Source organism: Lissotriton vulgaris, chromosome 7 (assembly GCF_964263255.1).
Source record: "Lissotriton vulgaris chromosome 7, aLisVul1.2, whole genome shotgun sequence".
Classification (NCBI taxonomy): domain Eukaryota; kingdom Metazoa; phylum Chordata; class Amphibia; order Caudata; family Salamandridae; genus Lissotriton; species Lissotriton vulgaris.
This window is the reverse complement of record NC_141695.1, coordinates 1,138,019,768-1,138,046,511: the sequence shown is the minus strand read 5'-3', so window position 1 is coordinate 1,138,046,511 and position 26,744 is coordinate 1,138,019,768. Positions and strand designations below refer to the sequence as shown.

Genomic DNA, 26,744 nt, shown 5'->3' with positions numbered 1-26,744 from the left:
TTCCCAGAATCGAGGATAATGGGATAGGGTATTCAGACCCGAAAGAGAAAGTAGGAGTGTTCCAGAAATTTTATCAAAAATTATATGATTAGGAGGCGGGGGGGTCAGCTTCATGTCAGGGGATCGGGCCTGCATGCCCGGTCCTAGACGAGAAAAATAGGGAGGAGCTGGAAAAAGATATAACCTTGGATGAGATAAGGAATGCAATAAAGGATCTAGCAGCAGGGAAAGCGGCTGGCCCAGATGGGATTCCGCTGGAAGTTTATAAGATTTTAGAGGAGGAAATTGCTCCACTACTGCTTGACTTATTTAATGGCATAATCTGCTCTGGGGAGATTCCTGATTCCTGGAAAGAGACCAACATAGTGGTATTTCACTAAAAGGGGAAACCAGAGAAGAACCCGGGTTCCTATAGGCCAATATCGCTGATAAATGCTGACACCAAATTATACTCTAAGGTGTGGGCAAAGAGATTGGGGGGGATCATTGGCCAGCTCGTCTCCCCGTGGCAGCATGTATTTGTTCCAGGTAGAGGTACCACCGATCACACCTCGCGTGCCATCTCGCTATTTGATGCTATGGCCGACACGGGGGAGGAATGGCCATGATCCTCCTCGATGCGGAGAAAGCCTTCGACCGTGTGGTATGGGGATTTTTATGGGATGTCCTGGTCAGAAGAGGCTTTGGAGAAAAGTGTCTGAAAGCAATCAAGGCAATGTATTCAGATCCGGTTGCTAGGATTACAGCTATGGGTGTGCGTTCGGAGGAGGTGGTAATTAGGAGAGGTACCCGTCAGGGATGCCCTTGTTCCCCAATACTTTTTTCACTTTATATAGATCCCCTGATCAGGGAAATCTTAGCCTCAGATAAAATTTCCCCAATAATAGTAAATGGTCACACCACCAAATTATTGGCATATGCAGATGACCTGGCAATTGTTACCACTAATCCGCAGACAGCAATGGTGGAATTGAGTCAACTGGCTAAAGCATATGGGACCTGTTCTGGGTATAAGCTGAATGAGGAAAAAACATTAATAATCAGTACAAATAATATTTATAAAGCCGATCAGAGGTATGTGGAGTCTGCAGTATATCTTGGGGTGAGGATCAATGCGAATGTTGATAAAATTATACAGGAGAATTATGTACCCTTGATTGCGGCAATTGAAAAAGAACTAAGAAGAATAGATGTATTACATGTATCCCTGATTGGTAGGGTGAATGTACTGAAAATGTCAATGTTCCCTAAATTACTGTATTTATTCCGCGCTATTCCTTTATTAGTTGATGAGGGCCTGTTGAAGAAAATGGAAGCTGTTTTCTCCCAATTCGTGTGGCAATATGGTAAAATACGTAGGTCACTGGCCCGACTATCTGCATCTCTGGAGGGAGGGGGACTGTCTGCACCAAATTTGAGGCTGTATCATTGGGTTTGTTTAATGATGCAGATGAATGTCTTATTTAAATATGAAGATATAGGTCTGTTGACTGGTATGTACAGAACCCCCACCATATATGAGCTGTTAGTAGGTGAAAGAGCATTGGGGCTCTTTACACGGGAAATCAGCTATAGATATTACAAAAGGAGTAGAAGCAACGTGATGCTTAGTGCCTGGGGACCTGGAAGTCGATAATGAGATTCTTGAAGATACCGAAAATCAATAGCACACTAGATCTCTGGAGGTCAAACCCATTCGTTCATTTAGGCCAGAATAGCAATAGTAGGTTATGGAAGGGGCTGAGTGTTAGATGTTTGGGGGACGTCATGATGGATGATGAATTAATGGGGTTTGATATACTTCAGCAAAAATATGGTATACCAGCCAGTCAATGACTATTATATAGACAATTGGAAAAAACAGTCAAGTCAATCAGACCCAGGATCGTAATTCAGGAGATTAACCAAATTGTGGATTATGTAAGGAAAGGTGGCAAGAAGATCAAAATTGGGTATAGCTATCTTTTGCAGGGTCTGGGAGATGACATTGAAAAAACTGAATCGTCTTGGGCTCAAAGAATTGGGGATCCAGATGTAGACATCGATTATGCTTTAGTATTGAATAAGAAAATACTGAGAGCGTCAAATCTGAAGGCCCAGCATTATAAGACTATTTTTAATTTGTACTTCACGCCTGTCAAGCTGTTCAAGTGGGGTAAGGGAGAAAACGACAGGTGTCCTAGGTGTGATCAAGGTCCTGCAGATCTATCCCACATGTTTTACCACTGCCAGAGTCTTACTCCAGTTCTCAAAGAAATTGAAAGGTTTTTAACGGGGCAGCTAGAGCAACAGATTACTCTATCCCCAACGACAGTTTTGATCGGCAGGGATGGTAACTTAAAGATAGAGCGAGATGTCGAAGCTTTTATTTTTCTGTCCATGTCAGTTTTTCGGATTTTAATATCGGCTGGATGGAAAGACTCTGTGGCCCCCACGTTTCAGATGTGGATAACGAGGCTCCTGGGAACTCATAATATAGAGGAATGTCTGTATGATTTTAAAGGAAAGAGGTCGAAGGAATTTGGCAAAAAGATATGGGCTCCCCTTAGAAAATGGAGAGAAGTTAGATAAGTAAGATTGAGAGATCTATTGGTTTTAATTAATCTAACTGTTTATATTCAGTATTGTGGGACCTCTGTGCCTTTTTAACCTGGTCTTTTATTGTTGCAAATGTAAGATGTATGTATCAATTTCAATGTCTGATCTTATCCTGTTGTTTTATGTACTTTGATACCCGGAACCATCTCAATACATTTTTTTTATTTTTTTTAAAAGGAAGGGTCGCAAACCAGCCACACAGACCTTGAGCAGGTGGATGGGTTCTCTGATTTCTTTGGCTTATTCTCAGTTTGGTGTTCCTTCTCCTTTGGGGGTACAGAGCAGGACAACTTGAGTTTTGTCAACTTCTCTAGCTGAGTCTCAGTGAGCTTTCTTGTCTGAAATGTGGAGTGAGGGCACTTTGGCAATCCCGTGTACCTTTATTAAGCATTGAAGAGTCTCTCAAGGTCCTACAGTGGAGGATCTTTTTAGGTCAACGGTTTGTCTGCGATGAAGTAACCACAGTCTTCTTTGTGGTAGTAAAGAGTGTTGTTATGCAATGTACTCATTTGTCCTGGCTTTCTTTAGATTGGGTACATCTCATGTTTTAAGGAATACAAGTGAGAGGGGCAGATGGGTAATGCTTTGATTACTTTTCGTTAACTGCATTACTCCGAGTCCTTCTCTCACTTGGATTCCTTACCCCTTTTCTGTCCATTCCCACTGCCTTCTAAGGGGCTTTTTGATAAAACAGGGGTAGAGGAGGGGGAAGGGTGCAGGGAAGGCATGGAGGCCTCCTGTCGTAAGTAATCCAAGCCAGAGAAGGACTTGGGAGTAATGCAGTTACCTGTAAACAATTGAAGCATTAACACTGCTGTGCACGTGGCCATTTACGGCTCAAGTAAACTGTTGTAAATGAAATGCAGACACTCCAGGGTCCTTTTAAGGTAGAAATCTTCTTTTAATGCAGTACAGATAAAAGGCGTGTAACTCATCAGCTGACCAGGCACCAACTGACCGTGCTGGACCACAGCTGGATGAGATCATATAATAAGAACATAGAATGTTTCTCTGCATAGTCATACAGGTAAAAGTAAAGAAAGACTATGAGAGACTCTAACAGGTAAAATGCTATTTACTACATAAACATACACTTTATTTTGAGTTGCTTGGGTGGCTGAGCAAAACGTAAGTAGATTTGGGGACAAATAAATATTTCCAGGGATAAGTCAGCATATGCTGCTGAGTAGAGGAGACTGCCCTGACTTTAACAAATGGGGCATACCTGGCACTAGAGCATCCTTCCACCGTGTCTCCTGTCCAGAGATATGTTTGCAACAATGCCGCTCAGCTTCGCACTCACCTAATGTCAGCCTGTAGCGGCAAGGGTCAGTGTAGGAGACACAGCAGCATTTCTACACCCGACGCTCTCTCCACCCAGCAGAGCTCAGTAGTTGGTGCTCATCAGTGTTAGAGAACACCCCCGGCCCCCTTTGATTTAATCCTGTGACAAGAAGAACTTTGTAGGAAAAGCAGTCTTTCTCTCCACCCTCTCCCACACCTCCCACCTAGTCGGCCTCTAGTGGTGGTCGTGAGAAGAAGCTCCCTGCCACCTCCCTCCACCCTTTTCCTAGTGGAGAGAGGTAAAATGTATCTGACCTTGTGTAATGTAAATGGAGCTCAGGTAAAGCGTCTGATAGTACTTTTGGGTTGAGTTTGCGCTATACATAATTACAACAAAAACAAAAAATACACAACCTCGCAAAAAGGTTGCCTGGAAGAAGACTGCCGCCCTATGCACTCTCTCTTCTCCTCTCCCAAAACTCCGTCAGCAATGGTGCTAGTGAATGAAGGGCCTAGATGGAGCGGCAGGCAGAGCTGGCCTCCCCCGGGCTGCTTCGTGAAGTGGAGCGCAGAAACAAGGGATAGATTGGGTAGGGGGGGCTCTAGGGGGAGGTTAGGTAGGCGAGGGGGTGAAGGGTCAGCCTCTTTGGACGACTCCTTCAGCTTTAGGCATACTAGGATAGATAAGGTTGTCATCCAGGGGTGGATTGGCTCTGCGGGCACTCGTGCAGGCCGCCCCCCCCTTTCCAGTCCACAGAGAGCACTGACAGGGAGAGGAAAGCAGCGTTGATGGGCGGCTGTTCAGCAATCTGCTGTGGCCTCTCCTTGACCCCCTGCCCTGCCAAGCAATCATGCTGATGGTGGGCTGGGGGTGGAGTGATGGTGTGCCAGAATTGGCCTCCCTGGTGGCCAGGTGTTGTTCGGGCCTTTGAGCCATTTTCACCTCGACCCCCCTGGGGCCCACCAATCCAGAAACAGTGTTTGCATTAACACCTCATCCACATCCCTTCTAATTCAGGACATAGTGGGTGAGAAAGAATGGGTCTCGCTATGGAGGCCAGGTGATGTTGGGACTTCACACCATCTTAGCTTCCCCCCACTCCCATGGATGGCCCAGCAGCTGTGTTTTTTGCTTTATACCCTCTCCTGTCATGCCATTGCCCTGAAGCACTGAAGGGCTGGGGAGGGCAGAGTAATTTACAAATGGCTGGGGCCAGGTGCTCCTGCGCTGGAGGGCTGGGGAATAGTTTTGTAATAGTATGGGGTCTCGCTGCTTTTCAGGTGCTCCTGCGCTGGAGGGCTGCGGAATAATTTTTTTATAGAAAGGCGCCTCGCCGTTTTTCAGTAGCTCAGCATGTAGGACATTGTCACCTTGGCCGTGTGTCCTTCCCAAGAAGGATATCCTAACACTTACATTCCTTGTGTGTTTCATGAAAGGGCACGCCTTTGAATGTGAGCCACGCCCCGCAAATGTGGGCCACTTTTTTCGTCAGTGCCCAGGCCAAATTGTGATCCCAATCCGACCCTGTTGTCACCCACCCACCCGGCAGAAGAAGGGTCAATGGGGGCAAAGAGGGAGGTTGTTGATGCTTTGAAGAAGTTGACGTTCATGTTGAAGTTAAACTGAAGCTACTATATTGCTGCAAAACCTGTTCTATTAAAGTGGCCTTTTACGCTTCACCATGGAATGGCGTATGGTTATTGCATGAAGAAGTATGGATGAAACGACTGCCATTTGACATCTTCTCACTTCCAAATCAGCCCCTTCCCTACTGCTGAGCCCTTGTCAATGCTGTTCCCCTGCTTATCCAGTAATGCGAGAGAAGCAGCCTGTTACTCTCCACGTGTTTGCAAAGACTTCGTCTGCGAGAATCACTGACGCCGGAGAGCCTGGAGAAGCTCAGGTCACAAGCTCCACCCCTCCAAGAAAGCCTTGTGTCCATGCTGCACTTTGACCACCATTAAAACACTGCCCAGAGAAGCACAGTCCATCACCCTACCCAGGGCTTTAAGTGGTAAAAGAAACTGGGGGTGCTCTAAACGGGGCGTGGCAAATTTCTTAAAGGGGTGTGGCCTATCTGAGTAGGGGCGTGGTCTAAATCAAGATAACCATCATTGTGTGCTTAAGAAAATCATTAAGTCACATCCAGCAAAGGATAATGAATTAGGCAAAAAGGTATATTTATAAGTATAAGCCATAAAATACCAAACACTTCCAAAAACATGGAAATATATTTACATTACTTAGAAATCTATTGCAGGATTTCCCAAAACCCTTGAAGATATTCACTGTGTCTATTTTGCTGGGGTTTCTCACAACAATTTTCTTCAGAAGACCTTCTACCTTTTGCCAGCCAACTCTTTACATACAACTTTGCGTCAAACGTTTCAAATGGCGGACAATTGAATTTTACCCAATAAGCATGAAGAAATGGTCTCTACAAGAAGAGAGGCCCTTGTTGGACAAGCAATTATGTTCATTGCGCTGAAACCTCTCTCGCAATCCGCATTACTTCCTGGCAGGGTGTCCATGCAAACTACTAACTTTTGTTATACTTCAGGGGTTTTCTTTCCTCCAAAATCTTTGAAAAGTCTAAAAGCTTGGTTAGTATCTCTTGCTGGCTGCTGAAACTCTGAAAACAGTTTCTGGATATCTGTTTCATCTGTTTCACCATATAGAATGCATTCATCACAAGAAGGCAACTGCTACAATGACGTAACGGCTTATACAGTGCATGGGCATGCTCACCCGAAACACCAACAAAAACCGGGACGTCTGGTCACCCTACCTTTGACTTTTGAGGCCTGAAAATAGAGCCCTCTAGATAACCCCCCCAAAAAACTGGGGGTGCTCAGACCCCCACAGACTCCCCCCCCCCTTAAAGCCCTGAACCTACCACCACTCACGTGGGAGGGTACCAAGAGCGAGAAGGGACTGCATGTACTATGCATCACTGCGCGTGCGCGAGGAATGATGAAATATTTCGCATAGGCTGCTTGCACTATCCGAAAACAAGGGATTTAAAAGAAAACAAAACATATAACGTGCAGATGTCACATGATTTATTTACTTTTCCAAAACCTTTCTTTTTTTCTCCCAGGCACAGTCGATTTTGGAATTAAAACTCCATTGGCTCAAAACGTTGCTCCAGAGGTTCCCGTCTGCAGTTTTTGAAACAAATGTGCAATAAATCTTCCAGCCCAGGAGAACATGGTCGGCTATTATTAGCTGCAGAGCAGCGGCCTAGAAAGGGTTGTTGATAAAACAGCATAGCTAGTTATATATTTGTGACATTTTCAGGCTTTCAGTGCACTAGGTGTGACATTTCAAGGCTTATTTATGTGTGACATTGTGAGTGACACATTCAGTACACCAAAAGAGTTATGTTCTGGTAATGAGAAAAGCAAACAAGCATTTGCAACGCAATAGGTCTCGCATGTATACTGTGACGAGTCCCAAACAAGGAAGAACGTGGCCATTATAATTGAACATCTCTGAGAGATGTTTGTCTTCGGTTGAGAAAATATATTTAATGCGTTGTTCCTCATCACGTCCACAGACATGGAAAGCAGTGCACTTCAGTGCTAGGCTGGTGTGTTTGGGCTGCTTCGGGACTCCTTTTGACTTTTCCAATGTTTTCCAGTGTTTTTATTATTTATTGTATACTGCATATGTTTGCAAAAATTAAAATAAAAAAACAATACTGTACACTTGCCAAGGCCAAACCTCTTAGCTTTGTCATTTATTGTTTAAAGTTGTCCTACCAGCGCAGCTGCTACGCTATTGCTTGCCATTTACAGGGTAAGAAAGTGTACCCACTAGTACTTGGGGGCGGGGGCTGGAGTGGGGGTTCGTAGGGCTGAAAGGTAAGGAGACAGGCAGTCCAGAGGAAGCCCTATATGAAGACGCGATGTTTATGGGATAGAAATGGAGGGTTATACCTCGAATACCACGACAGAATAAACCCATTTGTACTTGGGGGGAAGTGTTAAATCCGGATTGGCATCTGATGGAAGAGGGCCATGAGCGGAGGAGAGCTACACCCTGTGGTGGAGGTCCGAAGACACTTGACCTGAGAGAGGGAACAGTCCCGGGGTCAGGGAGATCCTAAAAAAGACTGTGAAGGAGTAAACAGTAGGGAAAGACTGTGAGGAGACCTGCACGAGGCAGCAGTGGAGTGTAAACAGGGGTCTCCTGCTAAGGGCAGGTAATCTGCGCTCCAAGCGGGGTCCCTGCGGTGGGAAGACACGTCTAGAAATTAGGAAAGTGCTGCCAGGTGACATCACACCTTCCACCAGTGCAGATCTGGGGTTTAGGTGGCGATTATTTTGTCATTTAGGTTCCCAGTGTTTTGTATGGGTCTGTAAGTCCCCGCATGCTACAAATGAGCAGTTGACTAGGAATCCGATATTGGCTAAAGAAGTCCGAACTGACAAGATGTTGAGCAGCTTCGAATCTCGGAGTCGGCCCAACATCCTTTGATTCTGGGCAGATCACTTATTCTCCCTGTGCCTTCAAAAAATTAACTTGTCCATGCGTGATGTAACTGGTGCTCATGTAAAGCGCTCCAGTGCCTTCGGGTCGCTTTTGCACTATATAAAACTGCAAAAAAATAAATGGGAGCTTATGGCCGCTAACTTTTTGTCACAATGCAACGTAGGGTGGTGGTGCTTTTGAGGAAATCCTAACACGTTGGTTCAATCAAAACTAAAACAATGTGGAGTTGGACTCACTTCCAAAGGGTTCTCTTCTCCGTCTCTTTCTTTTCAAGAATAGACAACATGCACGACGGAAACTCAACAGTCAAGCCAATGTATGTTTACAAACGCAGCGCGCGCTGTTGTGTTACATGACGCCGCCAGCCTGCTTCCAGGTCCAACCTGTCCTCAAACTTGCACAGACACAGTATGAGCCCTCTCTGCTGTTGCCGGTAGCCTGGAGTGAGTCACTTTTCAATTTTATTTCGTCAGGAAGTCAGCTTTGTCATTGAATGTGACAAAGTGAAATTAAATTCTGCCCTTTCGCTGTGCACATGACAGGGAGGGAGGGAAAGTTAAAGCGCACCATGCACGGGTTGTGCCGCAACGGGCCGCACGCTTGCTCATTGCCAGTCCGGGCGCGTGCATATCTCCTGTCCCCCTTCCGATGAAATACTGACTACAATAGATCACGCCAAGGCAAGCAGCACATGCGCTGCGTCGCTAGGCAAGACCTAAAAAGAATCTCTTTTGGGTGATGTAAATAACTTGAAACAACTAAATATTCAGAAGTTAGTATTGCAGCTGGGGCACTTAGTTAGCTACTGTTGGTGGACAATCCTAGGTCATGATTTAGAAGTCGGATGTAACCCGAAAACTATCCTATTTCTGCAGGAAATGCTAACCCTGGAGAACTACACCACTGGAATTTCCTATGTTGCAGGAAACTTCAGTGATTTTTGTTCCAGATTTAGCATATCGATAAACTTGAAGATTCTCAATAATTACCCACTTATAATTCAGCCCCCTAGACTGGTAGGAAACGAACACGAACTATCCACGATTCTAATATTACAGATCAGAAGGCTCCTGGCAACAGCTTTCTCTCCTCTTCACCCTTTGCCAATTATTATTATCTTTCTAGCTATGTGTCTTCCTCCTATACATTTAACTGTTCAGGCTCTATGTCTACTCTTCCTCCTCTCATTCTCTTTCATCCCCATCTTCCCTCTTATCTTGTCCCCATGTATCTTCTGCTTCTGTCTCTCTGCTCCCAATCTACACCTCTCCTTTTTGCTCATCTCTGCTCTCTTCCTTCTTCTTTTCATGTCTGTCTTATCCTCTCCATCTCCTTTTGTCTGTCTCATCCCATTATGTCCCGTTTCCCTTTCCTTCTTTTGGTTCCACTATACAACAAAAACCTTGGCTAAACTTTAAGATGAAACACTTAGAAACAGACGAAGGGTTCGAGATCAATGATGATGAATTAAAGTGCACCAGTCACCTTTGACCAATTAAAAAAAACAATGATTTACTCTAGATGGTTAGGTGCAAAAGAGACTAAACTCTGTAAACAGGTGTTCATGTGACAAGATGCACAGCCTAGGTTATCTCATCAGTAGGAACTGCCTCAGTCACACACTCAACCTCTGCAGCTGGCTCACACTTCTGTGTCTGTTGGTACAGGCGGAAGCATGCCAGGACTGGCATTGGATAGTGCTCTTTAATAGTGCAGCTCTCGTGCTGCTTATCTCAATGCTGCTTTCATCAGAGACGTTGCCTTTGTCTGTGCTTGACGGGCGTGGGCTCTGATCAATCAGGGGAATTGTAAGCACACTACTCGCCCGTGAGGGTCTCAAGGCGGTGGGGGGAGGGAGGGGGGTTGGTCCGCAGATCTGTTTAGCCAAAGGGCCAGGTCTTGAGGGTCTTCCTGAAGGTGTTCAGGGAGGGGGCGCGTCTGATGTCTGCTGGTAGCTCATTCCAGGTCTTGGCTGCGATGCGAGAGAAAGATCTCCCACCTTCTCTGGTTCTGTGGATGTGTGGGGTTTCGGCCAGTGCGAGGTTAGAGGATCAGAGATTTCTATTGGGTACGTGGAAGTTGATTCTGTCGTTGAGGTATTTGGGTCCGTTGTTGTGGAGGCATTTATATGTGTGAGTGAGGATCTTGAAGGTGAATCTTTTCTCCACGGGGAGCCAGTGGAGACTTTGTAGGTGTTGGATGATGTGTTTGTGCCGGGGGATGGCGCGGAGGAGTCTAACGGCGGTGTTCTGTATTGTCTGGAGTTTGGGGAGTAGGGACATGTTGATGCCGGCGTAGAGTCTGTTTCTGTAGTCCAGTGTGCTGGTGATTAGTGCGTGGGGGATTGTTTTCCTTGATTCAGCGAGATCCATTTGAAGATCTTGCGGAGGATGCGGAGGGTGGTGAAGGAGCTGGATGTGACGGCGTTGACCTGTCGGTTCATGGTGAGATATGAGTCGTACACGATGCCGAGGTTTTTGGTATGGTCTGAGGGGGTAAGTGGACTTCCGAGGGCCGCCAGCCACCAGGTGTTGTCCCATGCTGAGGGTCTAGTTCATAGGACGAGGACTTCTATCTTTTCTGTGATAATATATTGAGGCTGGTGCAGCGCTTAAACTGTGCTGCTGTCCAGACTGTACATGGACTGAACTGTTCTGGGGCTTCAACAGGTGAAGAAAAGGCACCGGAAGGTGAGTATTGGCCCCAGAGCTTGTTACGCTCATATTTTTATGTGAAACCAGATCAAGTGAGAAAGCTTAGCTAGGCCTGGAGACCACACCTTCACTGTGAAAGTTTAAAAGGTAACTGCAAAGTGAACAACATAACCGAGGCCAGTGCTTAATTTGAGCCAGTGGTTTCCAGTGCTTGGCACTTGATTGTCAACCCTGGGACTTATGACAGCCAGCCGCATGGTGGTGCTGTTTTACAATTTTGTGATGAACACAACAACAGTTGTTTTAATAATTCTATATACATTACAAATAACTAATACCTGCCACCCAAAGCTACAAAAATAGCTTGGGTGGCAGGTATTATTAATTTTTAATGTATAAAAAGTCTAAATTGTCAATATTAGATCAAAGGGAGGTGCAATCTCCATTGGTCTCCTTACAAATTAAGTATTGCCCGGGGCCCATGCCGCCACACACCCGCACACCATAACAATGAGTGGCCTCTTCTGACCTGGTTGATAGTGGCTAAATTGCCTCGGTTAGCAGCATATAACGTCCTGGTTGCTTTCTTTGTACTACACAGAGGAGCCTGCTGCGCCTCGTGGACCATAGAAGCTACTAAATGTGTAATATTATCATTTTATTGCAGTGTTGCAAACACTGGCGCTAAAATGTTGTTACCTTAACCCCTTATGTGTGGTGTTTAGTGTATTGTCTTGTGAGTTATAGATGATGGGACTCTATTAGTAGAAAAGTGACGTAAGTGTTTGGGTGTGGTTGATAGAATTCATGAAGTAGAATGCTCAGTTAGTGTTTACACACTGAGGAATAAAGATGTGTAATACCAAGCTCCGTGTGTGGCATAATCCTTTACATGTACGGAGGCTGGAGAGGATGCAGCACTTGGCAGCGCAGAAACAGTCAGTGAGCTGTTTGTTTTACACTGGATTCCGCGTGCAGGCAACTTATCTGGATACCAAGGTAGAATCATGCTTTAAGCCTGTGTCCAGAGTCATGCCTAACAGGTGTGGACATCTTACTCCTCAATACTTACTTAGGTACATGCCTAAATACGTGCCTGGGCGTCTGTACTGTAGACATAGGGCGTGGGCTGGAGGAGGGGGGGGGGGGGGGCAGATGGGGCCCGTACTCAAGCTCTGTTTATCCTGGCCCCCCACCACAGCTACTGATTATGCCAAAAGGCAGCACAGAAACACAAGCATGCACTGCACAATCCCAAACACAGTAATTTGTCCCAATCCCTTTTACCCAAAGAAGTGTGGGTTACTTAGAATGTAAGTATATATGTATACATACATACATGCATACGTACACACACACACACACACACGTTAAACCATTTTTAGGAAGCAAATGCACACTGTCACGTGAGAAAATGTTTAGACATACCAGAGTAGAAACATGTCTAAGTGTATAAATACATATGTGCATGCATTTCTAAATACACATATTGGAACATATTGATGCAAAAAAAGAGGAAATGCATGTTGGCAAAAAGTGTCAAGAAATATATGCATAAAACATGTGCCAGCTTCATGCCCTAGGACCATGAACCAACAATTATGGACACATGCCTAAACACACGTAAAAATACACATATCTGAAAGCTTACCTAAATCAATGTTTAGAAACAAATGTATGGAAATATGCTGAAATATTTGCATATAAACATATGACAGGAATACTTTGGGGACATTCATGCAAACATTTATGAATATATACACAGGAACACATTAGAAAGCATGTTTTAGTTCATGTATAAATCATGCATGGAAACATTATAGAAATGTAGGAAATCCGTCGTATGTGCATGTATACAAACATGTGGTGCAATGACCAATACATTTGTTGAAAGATATCAGAATGCATGTATAGATGCATGCTAGATGAGAACACAACCATGCGCAGGAATATGTGTGAACCAGGGTGTTGCAAAAAAAATGGTGCAGCAAGTGCACTGACACAGGGGTACAAAAAGTATGAAGGATCCATAGAACCCCCAATAACACATCTTTTTGACTACTAAATCAGAGAATTGACCTTTCTTGGTTATTTAAATGTGTTTTCATGGCATCCTTGCCACGCCTCTGCATGTGGAAGCATGACAAAATACACTAATGGCAACGTGTGTTTGGAAACATGCTCAGGTGCACAAACTGGAACAAAAATATATGGTAATATGCGTCGGAAACATACCTCTCCTGCCAAGATAAATGTTTAGGAACATATGCAAGGAACTGTGTCTAAATCCTCTGTACTCAAGCACAGGCGGTGCTGCCTCACCTCGCGCTGTACGTGCCCTCACAGTTTAACCACTATCTTCTGTCAGGGGCACTCGCTTCCTTCTTCCTGGCTCCCTTCTGTAGGGGGTGCCCTCCTCCACTACTTATCACTGTACAAGGTCGGTCTCCTGCTTCACTCATGCGTTCCTAGACCCATTCTAGGAATGGACAGCACACGTAAACCCTGAGTAGGACACCCTGAACACGAATGGTGCACAAACATCCAGCACAGGATCAACGTGCCATATAGGTGGGTAGTGACATCCAGCACTTTAAATGGAAAAATAGAAGTGCGGGTATCCTGCACCAGAGTACCTGCTTGATTCTCAGAAGTGCCGGTACTTTCCAAATAAAGGTATTATGTCACTCTTGAGAAGTGCAGGTACTCGTCCTACCCAAAAAAAATGCTGCTACCGGCACCGGCACATTTAAAGCACCAGTGACATCGCACATCTAGAATGAAATATTACATACACAACAACCAACAACGCACTCTAGACAGAACAGTGACTGCACACGCATCCAAAACAGCACATATATGCTTTTACTCAGCACTCGCCACCGAGACAGCAAACTACATTTCTGCACGGGAATGATCCTGCAAACAGCCCTCTCACATGCTTAAGAGAGTGAGGACACCCACCCACAACTCTCTGATGTTGACACTTTCACCTTACACAGGAATGTTAATGCAAAGGTCCACGCGACCGAGCGCACGTATTCACGAACAGAATCAGCCAATTGAGACCTTGCGACCGTTTGGAGTCAATGTGCTCCCGAGAGCGCTGTGGTGCCGCACTAGAGGCATGGTATGCGCTATACAAAGAACAAGAACACGAGCCTGAGCAAATTGCATCAAAAGAATAATTCGTCTCGTAACTAAAAAGAAAGTGAGCCAGAGAGATAAAGAGAGGTGAGAACGAGAGCACGAAGGAACTAGAAAACGTACGAGGCTGAGAGAAAAAACGTGAGAGGAAGAGCGTGTGCACAGGTACAAGCTGCTGTTGGCGCGATTCTATACGTATAAGTTCTATCAGTGAGGCACGTGGGCGACTTACCAAGAAACTAGTGCCTCGAGACAGCCGGGGTCGATAGAGAGCATTACACAGAAGCTGAAGTTCTTCATTCACTCACTCACCGGTGTTTTGCAGCGAAAGGCGCCCCTTTTGCTGGATGGTCAGTTTCTCCCTTTCCAAGGGGGTATCGGGCAAGTCGGTGCCCTCTGTGCCATCCACCATGTACAGGTCGGCCAGCAGCAGCAGCGCCACGGGGGCTAGGGTGCAGAGCGCCTGGACACGCATGGTGGTGGAGGCGGGAGTGAAGGAGCGGGAGAGTACACTGGCTGCTCACTCAGAAGGGCTTCAGAGATGGACTGAGTTACGGGCGCCGCGAGAGCCTAAAATAGAGAGGAGCTCTGGTGTCAGCCCATGAGGGACTCGGGCAGGTGCTGTCCCTCAACCGGCCAATCAGAGAACGGGGGACGAGCTACACACACCCCACGGGGAGACGGGGGCCCACCCTTCCCCATTCACAGCATTGCCTCCCAAAACACAAATTACGTTCACTGCTGAAGCCATCATGCACACTCCACAAGCACACATCTCCCTTGCTCGCCACACGCTCAGCACTCAAGCACACACCGATAACACACCACGGATTCACCCTCTGCACGTGCTCACCACGCACGGGCAGTTCACCAGAGCGAGGGAAAACGCCACACAAAGACACGAAACTCCACATACTAGGGACATGCAAATACACCACTAAGCACAGCCACCACGCACGTCGCACCCCACCCACTCACGCAAACAACACACGTCCACACACATTTAGTACCCGTAATAAACTTTACATATGCTGCTCCCCCACCCTAAACTTGGACATTTTTGCCACATTCACCAGTTAGCACACGCTTACCACTCACTCACCCGCCATTTCACTCTGGCCGTACACCCACCTCGTACATAGCACAGTAAAGACGCTCTATCGACCCCCAAATGATAAATGACTGAGCCAGCCCAGCAAGGATCCGCGAGGTATGGCATAGGTAATGCTCTCTCAGCTTCGTCCTCGATATGTATCTCTTCTAGCGTTTTGTTTCAGTCTTAATTTGCGGGCTCGTGTGACAACATGGGCTTTGTAACCATTCACGACAGGATCTCAGTGCCGTTGTTGTTTTACCAGATACAAAATAGGCGATGCAACACAAGTCAGAGTAAAAAGACGACATCTTTATTATTGTTCATATTCTTATTGCCTACATATGTAATTGAATTAATAACAATAATAACAGTTTTTCTAAGTATTCATATTGTTATTGTACACATTGCTAGGACCTGTTCTAACAATAGATGCATCATGTATGCAGCATTTAAGTATTAGTTCATAGTGTCATATCAGCATCTTTCATTAACATCCTCATTATAATGACCATGCTCCTTTCTGCCGTTCCAGCCCGCCTATCCCAGGTGCTCCTCGCTCACTCCAGCTGGTCAGATGCCTCAGGGCTGCCAGGGCACTCGTGCTCCCTCCGGTGAGATCCTGGCACTATGCCAAGTCCACTCCACTCACAATGATCCATGATCCCTCCACGTGCCCCCTTCTCTCCATTGTGCTCTTTCTGGCCTTCTTTTCTACCTCTCCTGTCTCCCAAAGCGCTCTGAGTTGAGGCGACCTTAGGATGGAATGCATTGCTATACATATATTCAACAAAACATAACACAACATTATCTGATGCTCTATATTTGACGTGTCATTTCTGCATTTCATATAAAAACTAGATATGCCTGTCTCTGCCCCAGCTCTACCGGCCTGCCTTAGGCTTCCAGCGTCTTGCATAAACTCTCCATTGCCCTGAAGACCCTGACCCACCCTGTTCTGAAGCACTGCAAAGTCACTACGTCCTTCCATATGTGATAGTCCTACCTGTAAGGTGAGAGTCTACACCACCACCGCCCTATTCGCCTTCCAGACACCCCGTCATTACCTGCAATCGCATCTGTTCCCTGTAGGCTAACATGTCTGACCCTGACACAGACCTAAGGACCTGTGAGAGGTCCCTCGTGTCCCGAAGTCATTCCGTTTCCCCAAGCCTACTTCCTGAAAGCAGGGCGTGACAGCCTACAGAGGGCATTAGAGTTAGATTGGTTCTATTAATGGACCTTTCTTGTCGGAGTCATTCCGTAGTCCAACCAGTGATGTAGATGTCACACCCAGGGCTTTAATTGGGATGAAAAAACTGGTGGGGGGTCTCTCAAAGGGGCGTGGCCAATGTAATTAAGGGCGTGGCTTAAAACACGTAAGCTAAAAATCTGTGCTTAGCATAGTGTGCTGTCCGACTTGTGTTTTGATCCAGATATATGATACAACAACAACAAGTAACATCATACATAGAACAAGTCAAGACTGTTGACTTTGTCAGTGGCTGTTAGTTGCATAAGATAAATAAGCAGCAACTATGACTTGTATATAATATTGAAAAAGCTTCCACTTAAAGCCCTGGTGACACCATTACAGTGTTGCTGCTCCCGAGTTTCAAAAAGAGAAGGGAAATACAGAGAGAAAATGACTCTTTTGAAAGGAGTTCCCTTCCCTTACAACGCTCACCTGGCCTGGCGTCATGCCGTAACTTCTCCACCAGTAAGAAATGAGCAGCGTGAGCACCGTGCATCGACGTGCCTGCTGTCGCTGCAGTCCGGAGAAAAATGGACCGCCTGTGCCAGGGCACAAAACAGAGCCCGATAGAGACCCGTTTCGAGCCCCCCTTTAAAAAACTGCTGGTGCTCAGCACCGGTGTGACCCGGCCCACTTTAAGCCCTGGTCATGCCCCATAGCTGTGACCATTGCAGCCAAGCACTTCCTTCGCAGAAGTAAGTTTGAATGCCCCTACAACCCAGTCCCTCTCACAGTTTGCTCTGTTAGAGCTGGACCCCAGCGAGTTCTGATGTACCAGACACCAGCGGCGGCTCCTCGGCTAAGGGGGAGGAGAATCTCCCCACTGCTCTCTGAGCAGTTAAAAAGGGAAAGATAAAATGATAATAGCGCAATGCTATTTTCTTTTTCCATACCTGCTCAGTTGTTTTCAACTGTTGGTGTGGTGGGGGCGGGGCAGTGCTAGGCTGTCTAGAGCAGGGAGAGGCGCACTTGGTATGTTCTCCTCCCGGCTGTATTGCATAGCCGGGTGGAGAACATGCACAGGCTCTCACTCCCTGTCTGATCGCCAAACCAGATCGCTCAGACCAATCACAACGATGCTGTCATGCTGGTGACAGGGGCGTCATGACTGGCTTGGGGATTCTGGGAGCCTGTGTGCTACCATGCTGCCCGGAGAAGAGAAGAGGGCGGAGGAGAGGCGAAGGTCATACCCAGGTTAGTGCTATATTTTCATTTTCATTCCTCCCTCGCGCCCCATCACCCTGCTCAGTAGCAGCCGCCACTGATGTACCTGGGATACTGCAAATGCATTGTCCCACTCTCCAGGAAGCCACATAGCTCCAGGGGCACAAATGAAGGCTGGTCTATGAGAATTTGTGGCCACCGAGGCCTGCATAGACACTGGAATTAGGGGTGCAGGGTGTGCAGCAGCACCCCCAAAATAACTATTCTAGACTTCTGAAGGCAGATGAGAATGGATATGACATAACATTTTTTGTCTAGTTACATTAGCTGTTCATTCAGAAAGAGGTCAAATGTCAGCCTAGTTTTTCAACAAATTGCTGCTTATTCTTTTAACATGTAGACAGTTTCTACATTTCTTTCTCTTACTACAAAGTGTGAGACATTTGTAAAGTGAACTACTAGACAATCTTGCTGGTGTGAAAGGAAATGCTGTAGGATGTTGTTTTCTTCTAACACACAACACTATTTAAAAACCTATAAAAGAACTGTACAAACAGTTCAAAATAAATAAACAGTTAGGAGAGCATTAATGAAGCGCTTTTTTTCTAATTCTGAAGTGTGATGGAGAAAGATTTTGATAGGATAAAATCAAATAAAAAAACGGAACTCTGTGAAGCCTAAATTACAAATATTCACTGAAACCCAGTTTCCACACATTATCACTTGTGAGCTATATCATTTGTATGGGTGGGCGGAATTTGCGTAGTTGCGCTATGCAAAGCGCCGTGAAACGGTAAAAAATCTTGAGAACGCAAAAGTTCCGCGAACACGCGGAATTGCTTGTTCAGCCCGTTCGTGATGCTTTTTTCCTGTTCGCGAATGCTGTTTGCGTGCTCGGGCAGAAATATCTCACGAACACGCACTTTGAAAGCGTGAACAAGCAAAAAATTCAGCGGAGCCGCGGATCGTGGAATTTTTGACAATTCGGCGTTCTTCGTGGAACGCGAAATTACTCAAATTCCGCAAGCAGAATGGAATTTACAGCCCAGGCCTAATAATTTGTTCAGTAAAACTGTATGTCTGTGCAAATTTAGTGGTCATTTTAATGGAAAATATTCTCTCTGTAAATGACAGTATGCTACCACAATATACTTTAGTAATATATTTGTGACAGTGTGCCCATGAAATGCAACAACAGCTACATACTACACCCATATTACTATCATGCAGAACGGGCGTAGCCAATATGTGACCCTTGTTCTTCGTGTGATACTTCAGAATCCCTATGAGTTCAGTGATTTAACATATATGGTAATGCCCCCACTCTGAGAATTGTTCCAGCGCCACTGGAGGTGAGGCGAGACCTCAGCAGCTTGGTGGGAAGGCATAGGTGGAGCTGCAAAGTGCTGTTGTGCAAATCATGTTATGAGGGGGAATTGGCTCTGCTGGGCATGACTGGCATACATCACTGCAAACGGGCACACAAGAGCTCCCACTATGCACACCAAAACGGCTCACTCTGGCTGATCGAAATCATTGAACCTATTATTGTGGACTTTACTATAAGTGCTGTACAACCTTTCCAGTTAAAAGTGTTATTTCTGCATAACCAATTATAAAGTAGCTCTCAGACGAGAGTTGCATAATGCATTTTTTGGGATGAGCAAAGTGAATCCCTACATCTGCAAAATATGGCATAGTTAGGGAATTATACACTCTACAAAGATGTGCGAAATTCCCCGCTTCTCTTAGAGGTACATTTTCGATTCACCCGTCCAATACCCTGCAGCCAGATGTCCTGCCAATCATGTACAGAAAATCAGACTGTAGGGAATACAAATCTTTCAAGTTGATAAGTCAAAAATCTTCTGTTCTATTAAGAACATGGAGGCAAAGATGATGCTTGGAGGCAGAACATTGAGGTTTGGTTTAATACTATGTTTTGAATTACACAAAGAAAAAGGAAGGTCTACAGTGACAACAGGTCTTATAGGGCCATGTGGCCCTTGATTGGTGGTGGGGTGCGATGATAGAGTAGTGACTCATGGGGAGCCGCATCGCTGTTTGGGATGCTGGTTGCTGCCTAAGAAGGAACAAGGGCTGGAGGACTACAACTCCCAGGGGGGCACGCTGTTAAGCCCACACCTGGCTCGCACCACCTGATCTCTGCGCCTACTTAGCGCCTCGCCGCTGCCGTGGGAGCCGCATCGCTGTTTGGAACGCTGGTTGCTGCCTACAGAGGAACAAGGACTGGAGGACTACAACTCCCAGGGGGGCACGCTGTTAAGCCCACACCTGGCTCGTACCACCTGATCTCCGCACCTACTTAGCGCCTCGCCGCTCCCGCTGCAGCGGGAGCCGCATCGCTGTTTGGGACGCCGGTTGCTGCCTACAGAGGAACAAGGACTGGAGGACTACAACTCCCAGGGGGGCACGCTGTTAAGCCCACACCTGGCTCGCACAACCTGATCTCCGCGCCAACTTAATGCATCATCATCCTCCCTGCGCGGACGTGCCGGGCGAAGCCCGGGCCAAGGGCGCGCCCATTTTAGCCCGTTCGAGACCGGATCGGGCCACCCCTCTTTCACGTGGCGCCCTGTACATCCACAACAATAAGTTAAACTGTAAGTACCAGCTTGGTTGATCATCTGTACAGCAAGATGTCAGCACGTGAAAGCAGAAGTAAGGGTGTGAATTCAAGTGGGAACTTAACAGGGACATTGGACAATTTTATAATTCGGGCAAATTCAGTTATTGATCAGGGGATAATTTTAATGGAGCGACGGGTTTCCCAAGACCTTGCCCTAGCGAAAAGATCCTCTATGGGACACCTTGCTAATGCCCGTACCCCTGAGCCACTACCCCGAGTAAACATAATAGACGCACCTGTGACTGTACATAACCCCCCTCCTTCGCAGGCTCATGAATTCACCTCATTAGCTGATCAGCTTCAAATATCCATGGCTGCAGAAACGTCTATAGTGTCTAACTATAGTTCACCTGAGAGACCGAGAGGGAGCGATACCGAAGAGGAAGCGGGGGGCAAATGATGCTGCTAGAGGCAGAAAGCCCAAACTTGCCAAACAATTCTTCTCCGTCGGGTCCGGGCACTGTGACTGTGAATCAATTAGAGACAACTGGGCCTTCAATGCCGCCCGAATCCACTCCCTCTGTGTCTAATCCTGATGGTACAGCTTTGCCATTGGAGGATTTAGTTCTCGCCAAACTTGGTTCTTTATTAAAGTCCTCTTTTAAATCATTTGAAGACAGGCTTCTACAAATTGAGCATCGGCTAGCCAAGATCGAGGATGCAACACCTAATATTGCGGACAATATAAAGTTAACTGGGATGTCATTGGGTATTGATCAACAGAATTCTGTCCAGGGGGGGGTGTGTGTTGCATGCTATTGTTCCAACCTTAGCCACACCCACATCAAATGTATCTATAGCTAACTCGTGTGCTCCTGCAACATTACCTGTCATTTCAACTATAGGGGTGGACGCTGCTAAGCCTATTTAAACCCCCCGGGACGTATCCGATTCAGTACCCTCTAGGAAGCTAAGACTTGATTTACCACCAGAATCAAGCCCGTATACGGTAGTTTTAACTGGGGTACCTGAGTTAAGCAATCCGAATAATGAGTCATTCATGTCACTGAAAAATAAGGCAGCGGATTGGCTTAATAGAAACAGACCACTTCCCCGTAATGTTTCCTGTGAAATCCTGATGGTGCGTAGGGCGCCCTGGGTAGGGCATAGGCCAAAAGATATACAAGGCGATTGTGTGCTTGTGAACTTCAGGGACCCTCGTACCGTGGGACATATTTGTAACTGGATACACTACAGTAATGGGTCATCGATTCAACCTCTTCCTCTGACATATTTTTATCTCGTGCCCCACCATTTAGATATGGAAGGGGACTGGACTCTAGTAAGGCACAGGGGCAGAGGAAGGGGGGCCGGGGGCTGGCATATGCAACCATAAATACCCAGTCAAATACCCACACAAAACAGGTATAGCGGACTAGAAATGGTCGATTGACTTTTTATTCCTGGTGACAACCCTCCCGGAGTATCTGACATTGGGAGAATTGTACAACATGAGGGAGCGACCGAAGGACGAAGTAGCCAAATACCCTGTGCCGACCTATTACCTGTGAGGGTCAGTATCGCAGTTAACAATGTTGACCCCTTAGGGAGTATGTCGGGAGCCCAAACCCCGTTTCCCGCCGAAAATAAGGTTTCGGCTTATAATGTTTTCTCATGGAATATTGCTGGGTTGCCAGGAAAGGTGAAAGATCCGACTTGGTTAGCCTTTACAAAATCCTTTTCGGTGATATGCTTGCAAGAGACCTGGTTGGTAGAGAGTGACATATTTATAGAAGGTTATAAAAGTTTTTTTGTACCGGCAGAGCCGTCACGAAGTGACAGAGCTAAAGGAGGATTGGCTGTGTACATTGACTTAGCCTTGTTCTGCACCGTCAAAACAATACCTACTCATAATACTGACATTCAAGCAGTGATGGTTTAAAGAGGGAAGGAAATGGTATCCCTGATTAACTTCTATAATGCCGTAAACCCAAGTAGGGAGTGTAAGCTTGATGATCTGGGCAACTTTGTTAGGCACCACTGCGAGAGCCTCTCCCATCGGATGCTCATTATGGGGGACTTTAAGGTACACCCTTGTGGGAACCCTAAGAACACTGCTATTGGATTGTTGGGTTGTCACAGGATGGAGGGCCTCCACTTTGATCATTCTGGCCGGGGGAATAGGTTGAATGAACTCATGAATTAATTTGACCTAATCTCTGCCATGTCATTGGTGGATGATTGTAGCTATCAATTAGTTCCTACATTTAAGAGCTACTCGGGGGGGGATCTTTTATTGACCACATCTTTTCTCTTTATACAACTATATTAGGATTTAAAATTCAGGAGAACGCACACAGTGATCATAATCCAGTCTGTATTTTACTGGGTGGCTACCTTCTAAAATCACGAGAAAAGACGCCAAATTGTGGTGTTCTTAAATGTACAGATGGAAGGCGCCGCCTTAAATGGGCCAAGGTGCACTCGGACCAACTTTATGATAAGATCCATAAATCCTGTGCTACCGAGTTATCACTGTGCGTGTCCCCTGTATCTTTCCCCCCAGACATCCTCCTTGCATCCGATGGTATTGTATTAAAAGTAGGTGAAATGCTAAGTGTACCATCGTCTGGCCCTGTTTGTAGGGATCCCAAATGGTTTGACCACTCCTGCTCAAAGGCAGGTAGTGAATTAAAGGCGGCCCTAAAACTAAACCCTAGGGACCCCATACTGGTCAGGGCATCACGCCTGTCTTATAAAAAGGCCTTGGCCAAGCGCAAGGCAGAAGTGAGGGATAATATTTGGCAAGATCTGTTAGACCCCATTACCCTTGGTAACAGTGAAAAAGTCTGGGGCATTATTAACAAACCTCTATTTGATACGGTAGGTGACACCTCAGTTGGCACGAATATCACTGAAGATGAGTGGGTATCCCATTTTAGTCTTATTTTTGACAGTAACACTCCACAGTCAGAATATGATAGAGGTGAACAAAGAGTAAGTCCACCACTTTTTACCATTAGCGAAGTCGAGAAAGGCATCATGGGGTTATCAAGTAATAAAGCGCAAGGCCCTGATGGCATGCCCCCTGACTTATTTAAATCAAGGGTATTTCTCTGGGCGCCAGTCCTTACTGCTGTGCTTGGGGGACATCCATGATAGTACCAGTATTTAATAAAGGGGACCGAAATAGCACTTCCTGTTACAGGCCGATATCTTTAATTGACTCTGTGGTCAAAGTAGTGGGTGGAGTGATTTTGAACAGACTAACAGCCTGGGCAGAAGAACATGGGGTGATCTCCAAAATTCAATATGGCTTCTGGCCCGGACACTCCACAATAGCGCAGTGTCTCAACTTATACGTGGTCCTAGGAAAATACACCTTAGCGCAGCAGGGCACCATCCACATGGCGTTCATGGACCTCTCTTCAGCTTTCAACTGTGTTAATCTGGGAAAGCTCTGGGAGGCCATGGGCGCCATGGTGGTGGAGCCTAATCTGGTTAATATTCTGGTGGATTTGCATCAGGATACTAAGGCTAACGTGAGGTATTCACAGGACCTTAGGATGTCCAGGGACTTTAGTGTCCACAGGGGTGTTAGGCAGGGCTGTATTTTGGCCCCCTTTCTCTTCAATTTATATATCAACAACTTGGAGGAGTTTTTAATAAATACTGGTGCTGATTACCCCTATGTCGGTCGTAAGGGTCTGCCCATTTTATTATATGCGGACGACGCCGTTTTGTTGGCTAGGACTGCAAGAGGTCTTCAAACACTATTAGATGCTTTTCACAGTTTTATGAAAGCCCGCGACTTTTCTATTAACAATACTAAATCCTTTATAATGCAATGCAGGTAGGGCAGCGTAACAAGAAGCCGTCTTCATTTCGGGTTAACGATGAGAAGGTCCCTACAACAAGAACCTTCTTGTATTTGGGCGTCCTGTACGACGATCAGTTAAAATGGGGCCCATCACTCCAGAGGAAAAGGGGGAGATAACTCGGGCTAACGCTGCTATCTTTAATTTTGCCAGGAAAATGGGCAAACACCCTATTGCTGCACTATTAAAGATCTATCAGGCAAAGAGTGTAGCAATAGGAAGCTATGGTAGCAAACTCTGGGGGTATGTGGCAGCTAACGACATTGTGGTGGCAGAGAATAATTTTTTGAAACAATTGTTGGGGGTCCCGAGGGGGACTTCCAACCTAATAGTGCATGAAGAAACCGGCTCTCCTTTTATAAGTGATACCTTAGCAATACGGCCACTAATTTGCTGGTTAAAATGTTGGCTAAATAAAGATTTGACTTTAAACCACCTACTCCTGAGAGAGGCCTTATCCCTGGATAATATGCTCAAAATCCCGTGGCTAAAATATTTGAAAGACTGTTTCTTTGGTATGGGGCGTTCAGAACTCTTTTTAAATCATGATTCTATTAGGCTTGCTGATGAAGAGTCTGTGAGGAAAACTTTTTCCCTTTCACAACATATGCATCGCGAAGAGGTAGAACTAAACAAACCTAGTGTCCGGAAACATGCTATCTTGAAGACTACACCTTCCATGGAGCCTTATCTATCTTGGCCGATGTCGGGCCTTGATCGATACCTGCTAACTAGGTTCCGACTGGACTATTTCCACCTCATGTTAACCGTTCCAAAGGTTTCCCACTGAGGTCAAGTGCTACCCCCCTGCGGCTGCGACAATGAGTCTCCGCAGGACCTGGTTCACTTTTTATTGATCTGCCCCTTTTACGATTTACCTCAGAGGTTTTACCTAAAGCCCCTTCTAAAAAAACTGAACTTCACCCAGGTTACACCAGCACTCTGTTACCTGCAATTGTTAAACCCCAAAAGTACATTATTTGTGATTGGTTTTCTAAAATCTGCCCTAAAATTTAGAAATAGCATGGAGGGTTAATTACTTAGTACTGTCGTCATTACTACATTCGCCTAACTGTGATCGTTGATTTTAATATGTGTTTTTATCTGTGGGTTGCTATTTTAATATCTGCACATCAAGTTTTATTGTGTTATTTATTAATTATCCTGTGCTTTTATGGTTGTTTCTGTTTGAATAACCGAATAAAGATTTTGACTATGACTATGACTCATGGGATATGTAGTCAATATGTTTTTATTTTGTAATGTGATTGGCTGCTGTGTTTTAAGCAGGAAGGAAAGAGAAGCATAATCTGCAGCCTCTGGTAGGATAAAGAATTACCTGCAGTGGGGAAAGGAGAGATGTGAACAACCATGGTACAGTTTTGGTAAGTGTCTGCCAAGCAGCACTCTTGTAGTACTGTGTGTCTGCTGAAACATTTCCATTTCAGCATAAGGACTTTCCCCACCTTTTCTTAACAAGCTTTACCAAAGCCAATAAGTCTCGCCTTTGGGAACTATTAGCTTTGCTAATGTTTTTTAGCCATGCTGCACGGCAACCCTAATGCTGTGCAGCCTGGCTAAAGAAATATTTAAAAAGCCTATGACGTGGCTGTCCATGTCATTTTGTAGGGGTTTGCATTACGCATGCATGCACCTAGAAAATGAAGCTGCTGTTTTTTATTGTTTGAAGTTACTGATCTGGGTTGAATTGTAACTAAAAATAACAAAAATTTGCAAAAGCGTTTTTTGTGTTTTTGAAGCGGAGGTAAGCAACATGGCTCAGTTCAGAAGTAGTGAGGTGGAATCAACACTGCGGGAGGAATAAGCAACATGTGGGGGTGCTGGTGGGGAGCAGAAGCAACACAGTGGTGCGAAGAGAGAACAAAGTGGAGTGCTGGAGGAAGAAAACAGGTAAATGCTAGCAATGTGGAGCAGGCAGAGGACAAGTGTACAGGTGAGAACATGGGGGAGTACACCAGGGCGAGTGCAACATGGAGAAGGTGGGTAGAAGCACACAGGTGACAGAGAGCAACACGGAGTCCAGGGGGAAAGAAGTACAGCAAAAAATACATGCAATTCCATGGTGTGCTTAACACAGAAGAAAAATTGCTTGATAAGCAAGAATTCGAAGCATAGAAACTAACTAATCAAGGGAGATGGCAAACAGACTATTTATTCTCTATGGTAGGGACAAACACAAGATTGACAAGATGGGACATGAATAAGAAGCATTCAAATTAGAGTGACAGGAAAGCCAACCAATTGTAAGCAATGGTCTTAGTATGATTTTCAAAACCAAACAGCAGTGCTGTCTGGTAGACTAAACCTAAAACTCCACCAGTGTTTCAAGATACGGGCTTCTCCGCTAGTTAGTTTCTGCCTGATGCCAGTAGACACATAAAAATGACGGACAGCCTTAACACCTAGCATATAGGCAACCACATATAGGCAACCATTATCTTTGCACCACGTTACATAACCCATGCACTTACGCTGGCAAGCCATACCCGATTACCCATACCAAAAACCTGTTCACATTTCAAACCTGCACCCATGAAGAAGTATGAATTGTAACATAGTGAT

General features: G+C 45.7%; 1 protein-coding gene across 1 annotated transcript in view; it reads right to left on the bottom strand.

Annotated features, from left to right (window-relative positions):
- The window catches only part of STC2 (stanniocalcin 2), a 72,579-nt gene extending 57,843 nt beyond the window's left edge, over positions 1-14,736 (bottom strand). Inside the window, exon 1 of the mRNA XM_086931575.1 lies at positions 14,494-14,736. Coding sequence (XP_086787701.1) covers positions 14,494-14,656 — 163 coding nt within the window. The 5' untranslated portion in view covers positions 14,657-14,736. The remainder of the gene's footprint in view (positions 1-14,493) is intronic.
- Between the last annotated feature and the right edge of the window lie 12,008 nt (positions 14,737-26,744).